Below are 25,207 nucleotides of genomic sequence, written 5' to 3' on the forward strand. Positions count from 1 at the left end.
GTCGGCGTATTTGTTGTATTTATGTTTTATGTTCTCACTTCGACAATTTTTACTCTTTTTTTTCTAAGTTTAACAGCTGTTTCTGGCTTTCTCTTTCGGTGTCGCCCTTTATTTACACTATGCACTATTCGTATTCACAGCTTGTGCCCCTCTGCAGTGTCTTATTCAGATTAAACTTATATTTTGCCCCTCAGTAAACATTTGATTGATTTAATTCTCATACTCTCCACGGATGGAGCGCAGGAATGCCAGACTCGAAAAATAAGTGTACATTTACTTTCCTGACAGATAATACATGAATTCGCAGTTCGCATTCCCAATTGCATTCGCAAGCAATGGCCACATAACGTATGTGAAACTCAATTTTAAGGAGTTATATTCCCATAAGCTTCGCTGGGTTTAACATGTAGAAAGTGAAAGAAAGAAATGAAAACTAACTTAATCTATTCGTTAAAAGCTGGCTAAACTTAACGGAATAAATTCCGTTACAATGACTATGCATATTACCAGAAACTAAAATGCAGAGTTGTTTGCGTTTTTGCTGATGTTATGGAATGTGGTACTATAGCTAGAAGAAAATTCTGTTTCATATAGGGAAATTTTGAACAGTATGAGGGAAATTTTAGTTGAGTTAAACGTCAAATCAATTCCCGCTTCTTCTTGCTTGAGCTTGGATGTGTAAGCCCGGGAAATTGGATTTCAGAGTTGGGAAGTCAGTTACAGTTGTTAATACAGAGTGTTGATTAAATATGTTTACTAATAATAATTTCGAAATATACCTATGTAACACTTTTTCAGTGTTAATAAAATAAAAATTACTTTCATTTAGTGATATGGTTATATTTTGATAGTTGTTTATGGTGAATATTTCGCTTGATTTGATGCACACTGAATCGTGGATAACATAATACATGCCAGCTGTGTTGGAAGCTGTTTCTGGATATTCATTTTGAAAAGTAAGTTATTAATTTAGCATTAACATTAATTTGGGTGTCATGATCATTCCAATGCTACTACCTGTTCATGCATTTCTTTGGCTTCTAGTGCAAATAATAGTCCTTGCAAAAATTGCTAAGTTGGTTTATGAGATCGTCGGTTTATGGGAAAGGTTTCCAATTAAACAAAAGGGTAGCTATAATTTCTTAATAGGAACTTGTTTATGTAGACGGAGAGCCTCCCTGCATATATAACAGCATCAGAAAGTGTGGTTCATTTGCAAATGCAATGCAGACCTAGCTTCAGGTTAAGTACCTCGGAGTACGTGGAAATGTATGGAACCTAACTGAAACTAACTTAACCTACCCCACCTTAAGCTTACTTAAGCTCCGCTGGATCTACTCTGAGGTAGAAGGACCTCAGCTTGTAGTGGTTATCCGAGAGAGGTATGTGCAGTTTTTACGCACTTATCTTTATGCACATACCTTCGCTAACGCGCCTGCGTCCTCTGGAGATGCTACACTCTGGATCCGCTCTGTCTGAACCATGATAGGTGTAATGATAACTTGTGATCACTTACCACATGTTGATATGTGTTTTTCTCAGGAGTATCTGTTTTCATAATTTTGGAATGATATCATTTGTCATATAAATGTGTAGGTATTGTTATAACGTACAAATTTCCGAGAGTATGTTTAGCAGAAGCGGTCCAGAAGCACGTAAAAAATACAAATACACTAGAAATAAATGATGCAAGTTCTTAGACGTAAGATAACGTAACCTGAACGAACCTAATATTAGTAGAAATAAGCGAAATTCTATTTTTTTTTTTTTTTTTTTTTGGAAAGTTATGCCGGACTCCTACACTAACATAATGTAACAAACTAACCTAACCGAGTCTAACCTAAATTTACGTAAACTAATCCAACTCAACCTAAACTAACCTGATGTGAACAGGAATGACCAAAATAGTAACATTTTTTAGAAAAAAGAGCTGGACCGCTTCTAGGCCCATGCTAAACATAGGCCAGTTTCCGGGCATATTATAAATCTACACAACTCTTGAACAGTTCCCAAAAAAATAGTAATAGTAATTATTTCTTAATGAAAGAATTGTAATTCTTCAACAATTATTTCTGGTGGTGGTAATCAACTTCTTTCAATGATATAGGATCAGTGAAGGTAATTGAGACACCCTTCACTGATCTTCAACTGCTGTAAGATAAATACAAATTAAGACCACAGGCATTAAGTAACATCCTTCACAATGCTCTGTCCACACTTTTATGTTTCAGTTTACAAAAGTTTAGATGTGCCAATTTTTTAAAACAAACTCATTAAAAAGACGTTTTGAAATTTGAAATCCTATCATTAACTTTCATATCTACTCGTGCAGTAATATCACTGTTGTAAAACCAATTGGTGTTGGTGGATGGCTGGTTGGTTTCAGAGTTACAAATTTTTTTGTTGTATCTCATTTTACTTATATGGAGGGTAATTATGAGACGCATGCTGGAATCTATCTCCTAGTATGATAAGTTTTAAAAAAGCTATATTCTGTAGTTTAGGTAATCCTATAATCTTGTTTCTTAGTAACTTCCAAAGTTGTACACCTACATTATTTTGTTAAAAATAGCCTAAGTTGTTTTTTAGTGAACAGCCAAGAACTTGGTCTAAATTTGTTTCATATGCCTGTTTTGTAACCTGAAACTATCTAATAATCTTATAGCCTATTAGCCTATAGGCCTATAGGTCAACTCACAAAAATGTTAGAATAAGAAATGTTAGCTTGTAACTCAGCCAAATATTTGTATATCTTTATGTTATAAACACAAAATAACGAAGACTTCTTTATCTCGCAATTGGACTCCTTCATACCTCAATATCACATGGAGAAAGTTGGGGACAACAAATATCATACTTACAGTTTTGGAGGGAAATTATGAGACAGCACAAATTTGACATTTACTCATCAACTTATGAGATGACAGGAAAATTTTTGGCATTGTTAGTCTATTGGCACCATTGCCTAGGTTAACTGCTTTCAAAACTAATGTAAGCTGAGTAACGTGGAAAGGTTGTGAAATCTGTCTCTTAATTACCCTCTTGACCCTAGGCATGCGTTGTCCAGCCGCGCATCGATGTCTAGAACCGTTTTAAAAGAGTAGGGTATAGAAGGTAGAGTAGGGTTGGTTAACTTAGGGTTAGAGAAGTTTGGATCCATTTTATTAAAATTAATCGAGTGTAATTTATTGCCTGCTTAAGGATACCGTCTGAAATGCACTTTTTAAAGTTCACCCAAAATAATATTTATGACAGTTTAGGCTATCTACATACAAACTCTTAACGAAACGAACTCACCTAAAATCTCTAATCGTAACTTTTATAAGGGACACGGTGTTTCAATAATAGAACACTCATGTGTGATAAAAGGAATCCCTTGCTCAATTCCAAACCAAGTGTATTTGTGGTGGAAATATTGTGTTGGTAGGTTTTCTAGGATTCTCCCGTTTCTTCTCATTCTTATATCACCAATTCTAATATTCTCATAGTCATTTACTTTCATTATTCATCCGTCCTTTAACCTTAAGGCATATAGTTGAACTTAAAATGAAAATATTCACTCTTTGTACCTTTATTCGAGACAACTGGTTTCGATTATCGTATTTTTGATGAATTGTCTACGTTAACTCTTGCCCAGTGATATCCGACAGTTTAATCTGTCAATAACAAAAGTAAAAGTAGAAAAACTACTAGTTGAAACTATAACTAATATATATATATATATATATATATATATATATATATATATATATATATATATATATATATATATATATATATATATATATATATATATATATATAGTATGTGTGTGTCAGAAGAAGAATATGAAACTAAGGTTAGAAGGCCGATATTTCTGAAGTTTCGTCTGTTATAGAGGACTGATGAAAGTGAGGTAATTTTAATACATAGAGTTGGTAACTGTGCAGAGTTTCGGCCGCACACGGCGCTAGTTATATGTATACACAAATGGCGTCTCGTTTGCAAAAATTGGTCTCGCGAAGAAGTCCGCTCAGTTATTTGATTTCTGTGGGCGAAACATGTAACCTCGGTTGAAATTCACCGAGAGTTGGTAGAGGTTTATGGAGAGACTGTATTGTCTCGTCAACATGTCACAGAATGGTTTTGTGGCCGGTAGAGAAAATGTCACCGACAAGGAGCACATTGGCCGGCCCAGCATGGCATCAACAGATTTAGACACAGCTTGCGTAGAGATGATAATTCAGGGCAACAGGAGGGATCACATTACGACATCTAATGGGAGAATTGGGAATGTTCCGCACTTGAAGGAGCAGCTCCGCTTCAGACGAGGAGATGAAATACTTCGTTACAACGTGGCTAAACAAGCAAAGACAGGATTTTTACCAAGAGGAAATCTTCAAACTCATCCCACGATGCGACAAGTGCCTTAGCCGATATGGAGACTATGTCGAAAAATAGTCTAATGTATGTAGTATCTGTTGGCCGCATTGGTTGTATGAAATAATATATACACGTTTTACTGCAGTCTTTGTAACCTTATTTGCTGAACATTTCTTGTATATATATATATATATATATATATATATATATATATATATATATATATATATATATATTCCATCCTTCGTGCGGAAGAATTGGTTTATGTAAAGTATTTGAACCCCTTCTTCCCCTTAGAAAACTGATGGGGGATGAATTTGGACTTAAACGCCATCGCCAGTATCACTATTCATCTCAGAGATTGGATATTAACATCGGTCGTTTTCAATTATTTTTACATGTTGCTCTCCTCCCACTCCATCCCATAATGATGAAGCCTGAACTTGACTTCAACAGCGTCGGGAGTGTTACTTTTGATCTGAACGACCTCGAAAACTGGATTTGATACTAATATTGGTCATTTTCTATTATTTTTACATGTCATATACATCACCCCTTGCCGAAAATGCGCTAAAAACTAAGTTGGGCCAGGGTCTACTCCTGCACTGAAAATCAAGTGGGTGCAGCGCCCAATGGCAGAACTTTCTTTGTCTTTCTGCGATGAGTTTTTGTAAGTCAAAAGTTTTCTGCACAAGAAACACTTGCGGCTCTTAAAAATAAACAGTTCAAACTATATTTATGCAGGGCTCCCAGCTGTCCTATTTTCCTATTTTTTCCCTATATTTTGGAAATGTGTGTATATTTGTTCTATATATGTTCTATATTTTAATCTTGTCCTTTATTCTGTATATTTTTCAGTGATTGAATCATTAAAAATACAAGCCAAGGGCAATTCTAGTGGTGGTTTAAACTGCTACATATTACCAATATGCTAAATGTGTCTCAGCATTTTTTTCTGAGGAACTAGTCACTAATCTTCGCTATTATTTTTTTAAATTTGCTTTATCCTATCCTCCTATGTCCATTCTTTTTTTCTTTGTGCTTAGTCTTCCTCAATGAAGCTTAGCTGAGGAACCTTGCCATGCTCCAATTTTCTTAAAACGCAAGCTGTGTTACCGTTTTCTTTCAGCAGTGTATGCAACAGTATTGGCTAGGCATTGAGGTGTGTTGGTACTCACCAACATATCCCAATGCCTTCCAATATTACTGTACATAATATGCAGGGTACCCACGCGTCCTTGACACCCTGGAAATAAAAGTGTGTCGTGGAAATGTTCTGGAAATTATTTATGAAGTGGAAATATCCTGAAATTTATGTTGTATAACAGTTGTTAGAAGTGATATATAATTTGCAGAGCTGTGGTGAATGAAATGCTATATTATTTGTTTCAGAGGGAAATACATTGATCAAATGATTCAATGTTTAATTAGACTCAAATATTTCATTACAATCATCTTTTTTCATTACAAAGATGTGAAGTAATAAAAAAATAATGTCAAAATAAAGATCATCTGTAAGTAAAAGAATTAGAAGGATAGTAGGAAGGTAGAGAAATACTTATCTGTATTAATCTAAATCTTGCTTCCAGTTGCCCATTGGAGTGAAGGGTGACCTTTTCTTACAATACATTTGCATTTTTTTCTGTGCTTCAGGGCATAATATTCTATTGTATAAACCAAACCATCCTATTTTATAAACCAAACTGTCCTATATTTTTTCAATGTCCTGCTGGGAGGCCTGTTTATGCGAGTAGTCCGTCCATTTAAGACATCTACACATAGCAAGGCATGTTTTTATACTTTTCTGTTTTTTTCTCTCTCTCTGGCAATTTTTCTGCACAGGCGTGGCAGATTTTCTGCGATCACATCACAGATCACGGCATGTTCTGCTATGGGGGTGCAGCGGTCTAAGAAGAGTTTGTATATATTAGAGAGAGAAAATAATATTAAAAGCTGGAATTTCCAAAAACTATATACCCCTTTAAAGCAGGAATTTACAAAAACTATATGGCACAGCTCCACTTATTTTAAATGGAGAATTTATATACCAAGTTTCACCTTCCGAAGATTACCGACTCGTGAGATACTCTATTTTTCGCATAAATGTTGACTCTCCGCTCCCTCTTTAGAATACGCATTTTAATCTAAGTAAAATGATAAAAATCTGGACTAGACGAGGGTCAAGTCAGGAAAAATCATCAAAATCGGTTTAGCTATTTAGGAGGTTTTCAAGGACAAACATTGTTACACTCATTTATGATGCCGCATGATTCTTAATCAGCACTTTATATATATATTTTAAAAAATAATCAGATAAACTAGCTAATTAATAACTGCTGTAATTAGAGCGAATTAAACATATTTTCTCGCGCTTGCGCGGGACTCTGCGGGTTGCTAGTTTTAAATATTACTTTATTATGAATCTTACAAAGATTCCAAAATTTTGCCGCCATGTGCTCGAGCACAGAATAGCACTTGCCTAAATACGGGCCTGATGACATTAAAAACGGGCAAGTAAATTGAAGATGGTTATTCTTGATCTGAAGCCCATTTGTCGAATGATCTTTTCGCTTGCGAAATATAGGGAGCTGTAGGTAGCATACAAAACAAATGTTAAAACGGCGTTTTCCCTTATGGAACTGCTTCCAACACATTAACTATTAGCGAATCGGATATCAAAAACTTATTCTCGCTATGTCTTACGATTATTACTATTTGGTCTAGGAATTAATTCGTGCGGTTGGTACGCACACATTGAAGCTGTAGTACAAACACAAAATACATAAATACCTTAAGAAAAATATTGTCCATCGCTAGCCACCACTTTCGCCCATCTGTCAGGCAATGTACGGATTCCGTGGCGAAAGAAGTCCTCATCCTTGGAAGCGATCCAGTCAGAGACCCATGTTTCGATATCTTCTGAAGAAGTAAACCGCTGTCCAATCAAATCGTTGTTCATGCAATCGAACAAGTAGTAGTCCGAAGGAGCAACGTCTGGTGAATACGGCGGGTGGGGTAAAACTTCCCATCCGACATTTTCTAAATAGGTTTTGACCGGTTTTGCGACATGTGGGCGAGCGTTATCATGTTGAACAATGATCTGTTCTGGCCAGAGCTTGCTTCAAACGCATTAATTATCGTCGATAACGTTCTCCATTCATAGTTTCACCCGGTTGCAGCAGCTCATAGTACACCACACCTTTCATATCCCACCATATGCACAGCATAACCTTTGCACAGTGAATATCTCGTTTTGGTTGTGATGGACCTGGTTCACCTGGTTTCACCCAGGCCTTTTTTCGTTTAGGGTTCTCGTAATGGATCCACTTCTCATCACCCGTAATAATTCGATGCAGAAACCCCTTTCTGCTCTGTCGTTGAAGCAGCAATTCGCAAATGGTTTTTCGTCTTTCAACGTCTCTGTCTTTCAATTCATGTGGAACCCAATGTGACATCTTTTGAATCATTCCCATGGCTTTCAAGTGTTTGGAGACTGTTGTTTGATCAACGCCTAATGCTGCTGCAAGTTGTTCGTGCGTTTGACACGAATCCTGCTCGAGCAATGCTGTCAATTCTTCGTCTTGAAATTTTTTTGGCTGTCCAGCTCGCTCTTGGTCTGCCAAGCCGAAATCACCACTTCTAAACCGTGCAAACCACTTCTGACACGTTCGCTCAGCTAGAGCATGGTCACCGTACACTTCCACCAAAATACGATGACTTTCAGTCGCACTTTTCTGCATGTTAAAGTAATGCAGCAGGACACCCCGCAAAAACATTTTATCAGGCACAAATTGCGCCATGTTCACTTAACTACAAACTGGTGTTGTTGACGCTTTAATCCACTGCCCTATACTACGAACGATACGCGATGACAGGGGTTTGCAACACATGTGTGGATACACGGAACTGTGGGACGCTCCGTTCGTTGCGCCATCTCTTGTCCACCCGCACGAATTAATTCCTAGACCAAATATATAGAAATCAATATTAAAACCAGAAAGTGTACTAGTGTTTACTACTTCCTATTTGAACAGAGGATAAACATCAAGATGAAACTTATTCTTCAAACTCTGAATGCATATCAAAAAGCCATTCCTCAGTGTCTTTTACAGTTTCTCCTCTATAGACGTCAATATTGAATCGTGCACCGGTAGTAGATTCCGGTTGGAGAAGAGGAATAATATCGGAATTGGAGCCTATTCATGCGATGCTGAATCCATATCAAAATACTGCTTTTCGCAATTTATTATTATTATTATTTCCATTATGGCGACGATCAGTGTTCAAACGGAAAGTGGCCGATTTCTAGCGCTTCCAATTTGAATAGAGGGTTAAAAGACAAGATGGAATCCATTCTCGGGACGCTTAATCAATTTTAAGATGGTTTTCGGTAGCGATTTATGTTGTCATATCCACCGATAGACAGACGGACATGGACGCTCTAAAAAACTTCCATTACTTATGCATAACATAATTTGGAAGTCTAAAAATCTGGTATTTTGCCTAGTGTATAGGCTTGTACAGTCAGAAACATATGAAGTATAGGTGGAGCTATTATTTGTTATACCTCCACCCTATATTTAATATTGTTCCTGACTGCACAACACAGGATGGTACTTCATTTTATTGGTGCTTTTACAATATGCCGTGAATAGTGCTTATTAGGACAGTATCCTAGTTGTGTGTCTTGATGCTGCAGAAGTCGAGTAATATGGGTCTGGGAAATACTTCTGTGGTTGACCACTGGGGAAAAAGGAGGTATTGACAATGTGGTGTTCGCCCAGTTTCGTGAGGATAAGTGGGAAGTAACTTCAATAAAAGAAGTAAATAAAACCATCAACAATGGCACTGGGACTCGCGATATACTGATCACATACATCATTCAACTTAAAATCTCCGGGTGGTCGATTTTTAAGTCCTTCGTGCGAGTGAATAATTTAATAATTATTACATTATTATATTTATTGGATCAATGTAAAGGTTATGGAAAAAAAGAAAGAAAATGGCAGATTCATATATATATATATATGCGTATAAATAAATATCAATTTCCTTCGAAGAAGCATCATATCAGGACTTTCGCTTGTTACTTCAACAGACAGGGAGAGGAAGAAAAGCAAAATTTATAAAGTAGATTTAGCCGTGAAACTCCCACTTGGGCGTCATATTGGAACCGATTGCTAAGCTAATTAAGGTGCTGACCAAAAGTCCCTCATTGTAGGACATTGCGTCACAAAGTTGACTTACAGTATAATTGTGTTGACTATAACCTATAGTTTACACCAGGCAACACATTCTGGAGCAAATTCCCTTATAAGTGGTCTTAGATACTGTATATATTTATACACAAACATACACTTAATATGTCTTGCTAAATAATTTAAAACTCCATAGGAAACCCCAATTCATTAAGTCTCTTAAATAGTTATGAATTCAAGTCAAAAGTACAACTGCTATTTAATATTATTATCAAATCATAAATTTTCAGCAATTAAATTAATATCCTAAACTTATGTTCTAGTTTGCGACAAATTCTTAAGCTTTTTAGGTTTTTTAATTTAAGTATTTGATGCAAGAAGCAATATATTTGTATGAATTGCTATATTTAAATGTAATGAAATATAATTACCTTCGTTCCTGCGTGCACAGCGAAGTAGTTGCAATTTTATTTAATTATTGACATTATACACAAGATCCACTTTCAAAGAAAACAAATCTTGACGATGAATTACTATAGATATAATGGAAAAATCAACAGTCACTTTTCGTAATGTCTGTAATATTTTATTTTTTTCCATTGTTGAAAAACATAAAATATTCCAACAAATAAAATTATACTTAGAATACTTGATTATATATTCTGAAAGCAGAGAGAGATCTAGGGAAAAATAACTGCGATTTGTCTTCATATATCTTAAGAAGGAAGATTACTATAACTCAATGGAGTTATATTAAAAATAAAAGTGACGTTTGGTTATGTTCGTCAGTGCTTGTTCTGTTAGTGCTAATTAAGTGAAGTGATTTTCTTTTTGTCTTTTCAGGCGATCATCATGAATATGGAAGAGGAATTGCAGTTACTTATCCAAACATTGTCGGAACTCCAAAAGTCGTATCAGTGTGCAATATGGTTAGTTACTTTGGTCTTTCTTTTCCGGTTTTATTGTTTAATGTAGTGATTAAGTGAACGAAATTCTCCTGTACTGTTTCATTTGCGTTGTGGACAGTGTCCACCTGGAGCTTGTTACTCAGTTCAAGAAAATGACTTTACTCTTATACGAGGGCCGTTCGGAAATTAACTTCCAATTGGTTAAAAAAAAAAACCAAAGTAAATAAGAAGAGTTTATTATATACATCTGAAAACTACTTCTTTTCTCTAGTTTTTGACATAGGTTCCATAAACATTCAGACACTTACCATATTGCTGCACTAGTTTAGAATTTCCGTCAGCATAAATATCTCCCGCTTGTGCCTTGAGCTAACCTGTAGCCTAACCTCCGTGTCACTACGCCATATAACACAGTCCGGGAAATTTGTGGAAACTCATCGGAAAGCTCCGAGGTTCTGAAATGTCAATTTTCACAACTTCTCCATCAATTTTCTGAACGAGTTTATCAGTAACCATTGATAGCCTACCACTCCTCTCTTCGTTATGAATGTTTGTTCGTCCACATTTGAATGGACGAACCCACTCACGAACAACTCCTTCACTTATCACGCTTGGTCCATACACAGCACAAAGTTCCCGATGAATAGCTGCTGCCGAATATTGTTTTGCCGTAAAAAAATGTATAACAGCTCACATTTTGCGGGGGTTTCTATTGCAGCACACATTTGGAGACGCTACAAAAGCAGAACCAGTGATCAGAAAACCTTCACTGTATCACGGCTGGATGCAGACTGATCTATCGCGCACGTCTGTGAAAAGATGGTAGCGCTGCCCCTAGCGCACAGTGACCAATCGAAAGTTACTTTCCAAAGGCGCCTCGTGTTAGTACGAAATAGTATAGTTAGAAACCATTATAATAATGTTATGCATACCCAGTTCATCGTTTGAGCACTATATTTACTTGCTATTATTTACTATGTACTAAATTTAAGTGAACTTAATTTCTGGAAAACATTTGTATATGGAAGACTAGAGTACAATGTTCACTAAGATTATGTGTAACCGCACTGATAGTTTTGAGGCTGAAGAATGAAGTCAGTCATTATTTTTGGTCGTATTTATTTATTTAGTTATTTATTTATTTGTTGCAAATGACTGGTTAAAGAGAACGAACTAATTCAGAACTCCCTTTTAGAAGCCTTCTACATGGACAAGATGTAAACATAAAGTACGTTTTTGTCCTTTTAAATTTGTATTTCAAGATATCTGTGGCTTTGAAACCGCACTTTTTGTTTTGTTTTGGTTATGCCGGTTAGGCTAAAGGAGTCGGTGATGATGAGAGATGAGTGAAATGGTGGAATGAAGAAAGTGGGAGGAAACGGGAGAACCCACGAGCACGGTGTTTGTCCACCACAAAGTCCACACGGCGCGAGCTGGGATCGAACCAGGGACCCCAAGCATCGGAGGTGAACGCTCTACCACTGAGCCACCGCGCCCCCCTGTAGAAATTTGAGTGCCTTACAATTATGACTGATCAGAAGCAAAGAATGATGAACAAAAAGTAAGAGAATACGAAAATCAAAACTCCAAAATGTGAAATTTTCATACTTTTCAAAAGATGAACTAGATGTGTATTTGCCATCTTATATTTATATCACATATTCATTATTAAGCTGTTTAAAACATATCAGGGTAGATTTACACCATTATTTCAATAATAAAAGCTTAAGATTAACAATTGTCATTCTTAATATATACTATACATTAAAGCAGTGATGGTTAAATGGCAGGGCGTATCCGGCCCACGGATAAAATAAAATGTATGATTTATTGGTTTCTAACTCCATTTGCAACAGGAAGAGTGTAACTGATCATCGTAATATAGCTGAATCGAAACTTTATTTTTAACTGTGAAAATATTTCTTTAACCTTTTGGTTACCAAGACTTTTCTGTACGGTAAAACTTTGGTAACTTGTCAATTTTGAGAAAAATGCAGATTTCATATAGTTACTTTCAAAAATTCATAGCCAGGATCTGTTGGCCTAGACACATGAAACAAGAAGCAGGATTAGTAGTATTAGTTGACTATATTATTTTTTTCAAGGTGGAAGAATTCTTGTAAGGAGTGTTCTGTCCACAAGAGCAAATAGGAAAAGCATTGAGGAAAAAAAATGGCAATATAATGATGACTTACCTTAGTGTGTTTCTTTCTTTTCTTTCGTTTCTTCTGTGGTGATAAAACCTGACCAGTTGCCGAATGTATCGTTTGTGATGAAAACTACAGTAATGCTGCAATGGTTCTCAGTAAATTTAAACATTTGACTCAAAAAAGAACAAAAAGTTTATTACAAAGAACGTTCATTACTGCTACAATACATGTTTCAAAAAGTAGCTCAACTTATCGTAAAGGCCGAGAAACCACACATAATAGCTGAACCGGCGTTAATGTCTGCTTAAAAGAGAGGTGAAAATAGTCCGGAGTTCAAAAGCTGCTACTGAAATTTCAGAGATTCCTTTTGCTGGTAATACAAGTAGTTCCTGACTTTTTAATATTTTCTGTGACATTCAAGACATTACGAAGGAGAAGTCAACAGCGTTAAGCCTCACTTCAGCTCGACAGGTGTAGTGATAGTGGCCATGCAGAGCTTGATTACATTTGCTATATTGTTGAAGATGTAATTTCAGTTTTTTTTTCTTTCGTCGAAGGATTTCTTAAGCGGGTCACCGGTGAAAAAATATCTCATGTGAGTAGTGAATATGTACTCCATATTGAATTAAAATTAAAGGATTTAGTTTGTATTTGTGCATATGGAGCCGCTTCTATGCTAGGCCAAGTAAGAAGATTTCTAGCTAAAGTACACGAAGGAAATCCTAACATACTATGCAATCATTATACAATAGTTACTCAATAAGTTTTTACTTTTACTATGAAGAGGTTGAACTAGTAAGGTGAAATTCACACATATTATTAAACGTTTTACACATAGTCACCATGCAAACTAACACAATTATTTAACTTTTTATATATGTATAGCTTTTACAACCCTTCTTTGTAGAATGTGTCAAGAGTGGCTAGAAAGCGAGTGGTCCACTTCGGAAATTATGTCCGCGTCTGAAGGAAAAACGCCGTCCTTTCAGCGACTGCTTTATTTTGGGAAGTGAGGAGAAATTTGACGGCGCGAGGTTAGGAGAATATGGCGTATAGGCAGTAATTGGTAGCTGAGGCTTTGCACAAAATTCGTGGTTCCCTCAGCTTTGTGGCCGTGAGCATTGTCCACTAGGAGGCGAGCATGCTTGGACGCTTTACCTTTAGGACATCACGAAGTTTCTTCCAGCAGACACCTGTAATATGTACTAATGTGTACCCATAGGTTAGGTAATCAGTAAAAGTAACACCTGTGCAATCTCAAATCGCTGAACGTGATCTGACATTTCTCAGTTCGTCCACATTTCAGCAGTTTCTCTCACGTTTTAATAGTACGTGCGCTTGGGCACATGCCACTTAAACAGTTCTAATTTCTTCATAGGTCTCATCTCATCTTGGCTTTCATACCCTTCAGATGACTGCTCGATACTCCACTTTTGATAGTTCCAACACTTTCACTACTTCCAGACGCCAAATCTTCAACAGTTTTGAACCTGGAATCATAAAAGTTCATAAATAGTCTCATGAGACATTGGATAACACTCTCTAAGTAGCTACAATATTTCTATACGAGAGCAAAACATATTGACTGACCCTCGTATTTGATAAATTGAAGAATCATTGCCTTACTGACCGCGAAGCTGTTCTGCTAAAACTTTGCCATTTTTTTCTGAAAGTTGTGCTGGATGAAGTAGTAAAAGGTAGGGATGGGATTATATACGATACTCGTGCTGTGGTTTATTATCACGGGAAAGTGTTAACGTGAATATTTGAACTTAAAGGAAAGTGCGTGCTTTTTTGACTGTTCAAGGCATGAATGCGGATATTCATTTGCAAATGGTGAATGGTAATGCAAGTTTCTGGTATTTCCATACACTTGAATAAGCTGAACATAGAAATGCAAGAAAGGAACGAAAATATGTTGATTAGTATTAGTAAAATTCAAGGATTTGTGAATAAGCTTAAATTGTGAGAAAGATATTAAAAATGGGTCATTCTTAACTGACTGGTCACTTGCTGATTGTAATAAAGTGGTGATGAATTAATTAAAGAATCTTTAAAAATCCTACAGCAGAAATTCAAAAAGCATTTTGGAGGAACTGTTCAAGACTTCAACTGGGATCGTGATCCATTCACTAGGAATTCAGAACATCTTCAAATTAAATTAATATACAAGAGGAACTCACGGATAGAACATTTAAATTAAAACTTCGAGTTCTTTATATATATATATTGGATTGACAATAAGAAATGAATACCCGGCTATCTCCGAGATAACATTTATTGTGTTATTGCCATTTTCAACTATATCTTCGTGTGAACTGGTCTTCTTGGTGTTAACTGAAATTAAAACATCAAAAAGCGGGAAGACTCAAATCCGTCAGAAGAAATGAGATTTTTATTGGCCCTCTACGGAGTAACCACATGTGTGCAGTTAAACAAGCATAACTGTCACGTAGGAATTCGATAGTTGACAATATTGAACTAACAGAAATCGAACTAGGTGCGCAATTTGTGTGGCCTTTCACAGTGATGTATGAGTGCTATTTTCTATAGTGCTTATATCAACAAAATCTTATTCAGAACTTAAAAGGAAGGGTCTTACAAACAGAAGAATAAAACAAGGAGGTAGGAGAAGGAAGGTTAAGATTTGATCTCAGAAATTTCGTTCCCCCTCAAAAGCTCATTACAATAGGCATGGGTGAAATATAAGGAAGAAGATAACATCCACACACTAACAGGTAACATCTTTATTTATTTGTTTTGTAGTTTAATAAATATTTTTGCTAGGTGAATTTCTTCTTAATAGTCAAAGTACGAATAATTGGGCATTGAAGAAAATACATATATTTAATTCAATTGCCTTGCTATCCACATTGTTAATTAGTGTTGGTATCTGTTTCTCAAATATGATAATAAGTTTGTATTGATTTTTATATGTTCTGTGTACTTATTTTAGTTTGGATATGTTGAAAGAGCCAGTGATGACAAGATGTAGTCACCCGTTTTGCCAAGTTTGTATTAACAACGTTGTAAATAAAAGGAAGAAAGCATCCTGTCCTCTTTGTAAGGCGCCATTAACCCGAAGAAGCATTGTAGAGAACAAAAAATTGACCCAGTTGGTGAAAGCCGTTCGTAATCTATTCGATGCCATTCAAGAGGATTCTGGTCTTGACAGTAAGCACTATTACCATCATTATTTTGTAGTTATTGCTGATGAAGATTAATCACTGTTAGAGTGAGCTTATGACTTTACATTATAGCTTAACTTACATTATATTTATTTTTCAATAAGAGTGATTATTTCGGATCTTGCATCGTATACGTTCTTGCTGTAGGCTAACATCTTATATATTCTCGGTGCTGGAAGGCTCGGTTTGTTTAATTTGGAAAATATCACAAACAGTAAAGGAGCAAATAAATGCATTCTAGATTGTATATTGCAAACTGGACAATATATATCTACTTTCGCTGATTTTCTTTATATATATATATATATATGAGACAATAATAAACGACCAAAATCGTTAGTTTTAATGGCGAAATCAGGTGAAGTAAAATAATTGCTGTGTTTATGTCCTGTTATTTATTATGGTGTCTACACAATGGGAATTTTTGTGACTCTAAGAGTTTGTAAAGTTACAACTGTAATAGTTCTGTGAGGTAAATCGTACTTCCGAAAACGAGTTACAAATTAAACATAAAATATACGACGCAGGATTTACAAATGTTCAACTGCAAAATTTAACGTAGTCACTATTCCTGTAGATGACTAGAAATTGAGAAATCGAAAGAGGAGTTGAGTAACAAATTTGGATCCTCTATTAAAAAATCAAAAGAACTTAGCAACAAATTTGAGTCCTCTGTAGTAGATTAAAGTAAACTTCTTGGTGACTAAAACATCTGAATCAGCATCATATAAGACACCTTTTGCGCGACACGTTATCGTTACCGTTGCTGTTACCTCTCTCCGTGAGATTCTGCTTCGTTATCCTTCCATCTTTCTGATTCATTCAAAGGTCTCTTTCTCCAGGTGGAACTCAATACACCTCGCGCATATTACCCATTGAAGCGGCTTGTTCTGCATATTGAGACACCTGGACTTCATTATCTGTATGATTCTGGGGAACTGTAATCATTGTTACAAAGTCCAGTGTTGTGTAGGTTTATAAATTCTCCGTTTGTCAATCTCTTTTCGCATCATTTTCCTTCAAACTTTTGTTTTCGAAAACCTTCAATTTCTGTTATGTTTATTTCCTCGACCAACTTTTACATCCATACAACAGAGGCTGTTCCGCATGTATGTGACCAAATTGTGGTTACCAAATAGTTACGAAAATACATGGCACCATTTGCGGCAGTGCTCGATCTGTCTCCTTGTTCTGAACGATAGCTTGGCAACGTAGTTCTCATGTCAGAAGGCTCCGTTGGAGAACGAGGGGAATCTTGTTCCATCCCTCTTTCCAGAGTACACTCATTGTCACCAGCCTCTTGCCCAAAGCCCTTTTATACATTCTGAATCTACAAAAGACCGTTGGACTTCAGTGTGGACACTTTACAGATATTTCGTTGAAAGGTAAAGCCAGTATTTCAGTAACTTCCTTCATATCTAGGCAGAATGCGAGGGACAGTCTTGAGGGTGTGATGAAGATTTGTTTTGATGGATGCATAACATTTTGATATCTCTTCCGTACATTTCTGGCAACTCCTGCTTATAGATCGCCTTCTGGATGCCCTGACAGTACTGGAAGTTGGGCGTGCAGTTCTTCACCTCGTGAACGCCTCGCGCAATTGTCTCTATACAGGATAACTCTTTGTTTGCTGCAGTAGGAAAGATATACTCCGTTTCATCCAATGTTGTGACGTACAGCCATCTTTGGTTTCCACAAGGTGCTTGTACAGCTTTTGAGCGTTATACCTGCGTTTCTGTCGTTGGACATCAGAAAGGTGATGACTGTTAGGCTTAAACACATTTTCAAGATTCAGTCGTTGGCGCAAAGTGCGGTTTACAATTCCCAAAGACATTTAGACGATTCGACATTTCCTTGGACTGGGGAGATTCTCTTGCATAGGCATTTAGCGTGCTGTGTTTGTGGCAGTGTACACACCAAAACATTTCACACGGTGATACATTCTGCATTTTATATACTTTAAGAGAATGATTTTAGAACATTAGTTGTTGATTACGAAGTTATCGTTTTCTCGTACATTTGGATGATTCAGCACAATTCTTTGCCATTTGCACTTATTTACATGTAAAACTCCGTTTATTCATCTGATAGGGAGTATATGGGAGGAATGAGCAATCAGATGAGTTGTCTGCCTTGACTTCTGAACGACACTTTTATGGTATTTATCACGCACTGTCGAAAGAATACCTTTTGTATTTTGCATTAAGTTATAATGTTTGTTGCGCGTTTACCTGACTTTCAGTCGCTGGACAAATGCTTCTCGGTTTACTTGGAGAAATATATATCGGTGTTAGGATACAATAATTGTGATACGGAATTGTTCGAGGTACAAATACGTATACTGGCGACGGAAATTGTTTAGACACCTGTACTAGTCACTAAAGAGTACTTTCTTTGTATTGAGTCTTGCGAAAAGAGTTGAAACTAAGTGACTTAGCGGCTCATTGTCTGTATCAGATCTAAACACTGAATGAACAAAGACTTCTGTCGAAAGTGCTGAGAGAAAAAAGAAATTGGAGTTTGAGTACAGTGTTCCTTTCTTTTCCAATAGATGAGAAAAACATGAATTAAAGTTTTCCACAGAATGAACGAATAATACTTGAGAAATAATACTGCTCTTAATATGATTATATGCAGGGCGATCATGTAATCTGTTGTAAGTTGTGTGCGTCAGTTTCCCTCTAGAGAAACGTGAGTTGTCCTATCGATCTGGTCCATCTGACTTCTTGAATCGTTTATATATATACTAAATTTTCCACTTTCCCTTGGTACCTGACATCCTTTAGCTTTGTACTGACTCCTCACGTCCGACATTTCTAATCTATTTTATTTATTACATAGTTACCAGGTACCTGGAGAACCTGGAGAAGTAAGGGAATTTAGTTGTTACAAATATTTGGTCTAGGAATTAATTCGTGCGGTTTTACAAAAGATGGCGTAACTAGCTTATTGTCCCATAGTTTCGTTGATCCAAACATGCGTTGAAAACTACTGTCATTGAGCATCTTGTTTAGTATATGTCAGTTGCTTGAAGCGGAAACAACAACATTTTTTCTTCAACTGAAAATGGCGCATTTTGTGCCTGATAAAGTGTTTTTGCGGGGAGTTATTCTTCATTGCTTTAACATGAACAAAAGTGCTACCGCAAGTCATCATATTTTAGTGGAAGTGTTTGGTGACCATGCTCTAGCTGAGCGAACGTGTCAGAAGTGGTTTGCACGGTTTAAAGGTGGTGATTTCAGCTTGGAAGACCAAAAGCAATTTGGACAGCCAAAAGATGAAGAATTGAGAGCATTGCTTGATCAGGATTCGTGTCAAACGCAGGACGAACTTGCAGAAGCATTTGGAGTTGAGCAAACAACAGTTTCCAAACGTCTCAGAGCCATAGGAATGATTCAAAAGATGTCTTATTGGGTTTCACATGAATTGAAAAGAAAGACGTTGAAAGAAGAAAAACCGTTTGCGAATTGCTGCTTCAAAGACAGAAAAGGAAGGGATTTTTGCATCGAATTGTAACTGGTGATGAGAAGTGGATTCATTACGAGAATCCTAAACGAAAAAAGGCCTGGGTGAAGCAAGGTGAACCAGGTCCTTCACAACCGAAACGAGATATTCATTGTGCAAAGGTTATGCTATATATATGGTGGGATTTGAAACGTGTGGTGTACTATGAACTTCTGAAACTTGGTGAAGCTATTAATGGACACCGCTATCGACAACAATTAATGCGTTTGAAGCAAGCTCTGGCCTGAAAACGACCAGAATGGAATAACAGGCATAATAAACTTATTTATCAAGATGATAACGCTCGATCACATGTCGCAAAACCGGTCAAAACCTATTTGGAAAATGTCGGATGGAAAGTGTTACTCCACCCGCGATATTCACCAGACACTGCTCCGTCTGACTACTACTTGATCGATTGCATGAATAACGATTTGATTGGACAGCGGTTCACTTCTTCAGAAAATATCGAAAAATGGATCTTTGATTAGATTGCGTCAAAAGATGAGGAATTCTTTCGACACGGAATCCGTAAATTGCCTGAAAGATGGGAGAAAGTAGTGGCTAGCGATGGACAATATTTTTGTTAACGTATTCATTTACTTTGTTTTTGAAATAAAGCTTCAATTTTTATTAAAAACCGCACGAATTAATTCCTAGACCAAATACAAAAAGTTAATAACGTTAATTATTTTTACTTCTCTGCTTTTGACAATGTAAAGCGTTGTGAGTATACTTTTCTTTCACAACTAAACTCCATAGCAAGGACTCGAACTTAAGGCGATCAACTGGACTTGGTTGTACCAGTCTTACTTATTGTGAACTTGGTGACAATATTAATATTAACCTCTACTCCTGTGAGTACTCTCAATCTCTAGTGATTGTATAACTGAAGGAAGGGAAGATTGGGTAGATAATAGAGGGACAGTTTATATCAAAGAAGTTGAAAAAAAATTTTCTTCATGTTTGTTTAATGCTTCCCGGCTTTAATGTTAGAACTTTGTGTTAGAAAGTAATTATATTTTAGAAGCAATTAAGAGAAGCATGAAATCAGGTTTTTAGCAAGTTACACACTCATGAATATGTGTGTTTTGATATGAGTAGTCCGTTTGCTAAACCAGCTCATTGCATTTTCTATTATGGGTCATTTTTGATTGCGTTTAAACGAAACAGCTTTTGAGAGGGAAATGTACACTCGATTTTCAAGGCTGGGGTATGAACGGTACGGTCTGTTTAAGAGTCATTTTCACCTTGGAACTGAAATAACTAGTCTTAAGAACTGTTTATATGCCAGCATTCAGTATGATTTGCACATTTCTCTCACAAAATACGTGTTCGTTTAAACGCACTCGAAAATAACCCGCCATAACAATTGCAATGGGATAGTTTTGCTAACGGATTACTTATATGTAAGTTGAGATGCAAATGTTTATGTAAGCTATTCTATTATTTTTTTTTCTTTGTATGCTTTTTTTTTCTTTTTATCAGATTTATATTTTATTTGATTTAACTTTTGATATTTAATTATATTTTCAGGTTTAATTTTGAAAATTTCCAGATTTGTCTTTGAAACTGTTTTCAGTATTGTATCCACACTGTATCCTGAATGGATGAAGTCCCTAATAATCCATATAAAGCGAGTTCTGTTTTGTGCTAGACGATATTTGAACTAAGTAACATGGGTCAACAATCTGTGATAAATCATTCAAGAAGAGTTAAACGTAGAAAGATGACAGATAACAAAAGCAAACAATCAGTTATACCACAGTTCGTAGCTATGCTAGAATCTTCTTTCCCTGCCAGTGTAAGTGAATCAAGTGATTGTGAGAGCAAGAAAATTTCACATAGAGTGTCGGGAGTATCACAATCAAGCAGCCTGTCTGACTATGTTATGAAAGAGGAGATAAGCGCTGAAATAATATGGGCAATTAAGACGGTTATGGGAAGTATTTCATTTAATTCATGCACTGGTTTGAATGCGGTATTTCAACGTATGTTTCCTGATAGTGAATAGTGAAAAAGGTGTGAGGAGCCCCAGGCTCGGCACATGAAGAATTTACCTTTCAAGCACAGGTGTGCTGAAATTTGCATACGACATGAAGTGTCAAGCATGTAAATTAGTGTGAGGCTCTGTAGAGAGAAGAGGAAGGCGTACCAGTGATGGTGAGGTGTGTCTCTCTCTCTACATTTGACAGCAGTCTTACGTCACACCTGAGAAGACTGTCTGTCATCGTGGGTTCCATGAACTATGATCTGTTTGGTTGCGGTAGAGACTGAGTTAAAAAAAAAAATGTTGAGACTCTTAAAAAAAACAAAAATTTAATTTTGATAGAATAATCAAAATTGCCCCTATGTAGATCTATGCTACTTTTAAAATTAAACAGAAAATCCCGATTTTGAGATCTACACAGGTCTCATAGTTCATGTTTCCCTACCCTGATTGTACGCTCTCGAAGCGACTCATGGGCTACACCATTAGTAGCGGCTCATGTAACATGAGACTGAGTCTAATGAGACCAACAGAATACATTTACAAGGAGTACTATTAGCAGTAAGTTACATGAAGTCGCCGAACGAAGTCCACCTGAAAAGAACAGAAGTTACAAAACATTTTAGATATATTTTTGTACTCACCAGGCAGCAAGTTAACCTTCAGGATTCATACGGGAATTGTAGTATACAACAGACGTATAAGTAGATTTTCATAATTATTTAATATATCCTTGGCGGAATTGAAGTGAACTATTTACACTCGATTTCACAAACAACACTTGTACACGAAAAGAAAGGAAAAAAAAAAAATTGATACTTGTTTTAGTGGCCAATATGTTTTACTTATACCAATAGTTCTAGTCCACGCGTGATTTAGTTTGTAGTTTTCACAGAAATGTCCTGCATGAGTCCAGTCTTCACTGTTGTCTGGATCCTCCAATCTGCACGCATTCTTCCGTATATGCGTGACGTAATTTTATCCCACATAGTACGGTTTTTGATGATCAGTCTTTAAGATCACGTTGTCTTCGTCGATCTCTGCATTGGTATCTCCCTGTTACAAGTTGAGAGTTACTGTCATCACTATCACAGTAAAGGTGCCATAGGCTCGACACGCTTTACTGGATTTTATGTACTGTGGTTCAAAAAGTCCCACTATTTAAGTTTCATAGGTTAAAAAAAAAATAACTGTTTCTGCTGATGACAGATTTGCAATCATATTTGTGTATTAAACACAAAACAAACTGGTCGAAGGTGTGCTCATTGTAAATGTGAGCCACACGGTGAGTCCACCAACACACGTTACTAATCTCTTCATAATACGTACATATTCTCAGATAATAGTTGGTCTTGGTGTACAAACGAAACACCCCTAACTATATGTACGCAGATGTAACTACAGCAAGTTACTTAAAAAAAAAATACACTCCCGATGGGGTCATATATAGAAGATATTTCCCCTTTTTTCTATCTAAGCACTATGTGATACATGTCATAGTAGTTGCTATTACACTAGCGAAGACATGATAATGTAATGTCACTAAACGAAGTGTTCTATGAACTAAGAACTCAAACGAAGTAAAGTCTCACTGAGCGACGTGTAGTGTCTCCTGACATGGAACGAAGTGTGTCGTGACCTCTCCTGCGACCATAGTTATTAGGTCCGCTGGCACTTGAAAAACCTAGACTCACCTTCAGTCTACCGGTTTTCTTATGGTCAACGTTCTCTCTCTCTTTTGGTGACAACCGAAATTCCTAAATAGGTCACCACAGTTATGCCCTAATCTTATGTATATAAATACACTATGGTGAGTTTCACATACTTTACATGATTCTTTGATCTTCTATGAAGATTTTGATGTATAACACAACATATGTCATGTACCGGAAGACTATTTAAACAATTAAGAAAACAAAACATATTAGAAAAAATACATGTTCCCCCTTCCATCAAGAACTCACGTGACAGGTAGTGACATCTATACCCAAACAATGTCTGCAGCGGGGTGTAATCTCAATACAAACTTTTACTGAATTTCACTCATCCCTGCTTATTGAACAAATATGCTGCAAAATCAAACCTTAGATTAATAACATTAGACAATTTACTATATACATACATTATAATACATTACTGTCATTACCTTAGGGGTGGTTAATTAATGTATTTGTCTTCCGGATACATTGGTAGGCATAAAGCCCCTTCCATCTTTGCAGACGAACACCGCTCAACGAGTTCAAACAACTGCCTGTAAATAGTACTGTCAAAACGTACTGAAAGAGTACGTGATACTGTCGGACATGTGACATACCGTGTTAAATAATCATAATTTATAAACGGGTGCATCCAAGAACCTTTTAAATTTGAATAAAAACAAATTTTCCAAAACCAAATCACAATTTCAAAAACATATCACTCCGCGTTGAGGCTGGCGATAGCTTCGTTTTTACCGGCCCAGAGCCGTGGCGGAGGAGGCGGGTAAGGTGACAAAAAACGTCATCAAGAGAGTTTCTAGCACCTTATTGTTCCCAAAAAACAACACTACTGTGTGACTAGTATACAATAGCCATGTACACGACTGAACGGCGCTATATTGGAGAGTAGCCAACCCATCTCTCATCCACTAGTCCTTGACATATAGTTGTAGTCCTGCGTACAACTATTTCTGAATAGGCCAAAATCTAGTTTGGAAAATCACAGTAAGCTGGAAACAGTTGTACCATCTTAGTTGCTGTTCGTGTGTGTTCCGCTGGAGGCTATGAGTTTGCTGAACTTCAGTTTGAAAATTTAGAAATGCTCTTCCAGAAAAAAAAAAAAAACTTTGTACCCGAAGTTCTTCCATCTCTTCCCATGAAAATGATGTGAATTTAAAACAAATTATATACATCTTGTTGGCTTTTACATCTAATTATGCATGATTAAATATTTAAATGAATTGATATAAAATATATGTGGTTACACATTTACATATAATTACCATTTTGATATGCAAAGATTTTGATATGACATTTGCATATCAAAATTTAAATAACGTACGCACTAGGTCTTTACAATAGCTCAGAAGTTTTCAATGGGGAGAACAGTCATCCTATGTTGTTAGTATGGCTTGGCCCCATATTTTAAGTTCCAGTACCTGGAATTTCTAAGAAACTTTCAAATATAGTTATTTCCTTCGATGAGTCTTTAAATAACGTAATTCAGCAAAGGCAAATGGATGTGCTTATTCGCTTTGGGGATAACACGATTAACCAAGCGTCAGTTAGGTATTTGAATTCTGTGTTTCTTGGCTGTTTTACTGCTAACGACCTTCCTAGTGAATTCAAAGCAGCTCTTAATGACGTATCATTATCAAGAATAATCTAAATTTCCATGGGTGGTCCCATTGTACTTGAAATTTCATTGCAATTTGCTGAAATTGCACAAGCTGAAGTTGGTGTCAAACTTTTCGACATGGGTTTTTGTAGTTTGCATATAGTTCATGGATCACTTCAAACTGAACATGATGCTGCTGGCTTGAATATTAATAAAGTTTTGAAAAGCTTGCATAGATTTTTCAAGGACAGCTCTGCACGCCGGTCGGATTTCATATCGTGCACGGGCATTAATAAATTCCCCAAGGAATTCTGCAGTTGGCGTTAAGTGGAGAGTGCTGAAGTTGCTCAGTGTGCTATTGACTTATACCACTATCAAGAAATTCTTGCTACAATTTAAGAAGGCTCTTCCAAAATATTAGGAAAATGGCATTGTTAAGAAAGCAATTAATAATCCGCTAACCCTGCCTAAATTGGCTTTTTTAACGTCTCTCAGTCCTTACGTTAAAGCTTTTCTGATTAAATTTCAGTCGTCAAAGCCATTAGCACCCATTTTTGTCTACAGAATGTGAATAATTGATCGATGTGAAGCC

The 25,207-nt window shown here is 36.4% G+C and overlaps 1 protein-coding gene across 3 annotated transcripts in view; it reads left to right on the forward strand.

Moving 5' to 3' along the window:
• Window positions 1-647: 647 nt before the first annotated feature.
• LOC145695156 (uncharacterized) overlaps window positions 648-25,207 on the forward strand; it is an 86,918-nt gene continuing 62,358 nt past the window's right edge. The window contains exons 1-4 of one of the 3 annotated variants that reach the window (XM_081772100.1): window positions 648-954; window positions 6,083-6,148; window positions 10,404-10,489; window positions 15,575-15,792. In XM_081772100.1, coding sequence (XP_081628226.1) covers window positions 6,107-6,148; window positions 10,404-10,489; window positions 15,575-15,792 — 346 coding nt within the window. In that variant the 5' untranslated portion in view covers window positions 648-954; window positions 6,083-6,106. Of the gene's footprint in view, window positions 957-6,082; window positions 6,149-10,403; window positions 10,490-15,574; window positions 15,793-25,207 lie in introns of all 3 variants that reach the window. The other 2 variants (XM_081772098.1, XM_081772099.1) reach the window with 2 other exon arrangements.

Source organism: Thermobia domestica, chromosome 9, assembly GCF_964235325.1.
Source record: "Thermobia domestica chromosome 9, izTheDome1.hap1.1, whole genome shotgun sequence".
NCBI lineage: Eukaryota > Metazoa > Arthropoda > Insecta > Zygentoma > Lepismatidae > Thermobia > Thermobia domestica.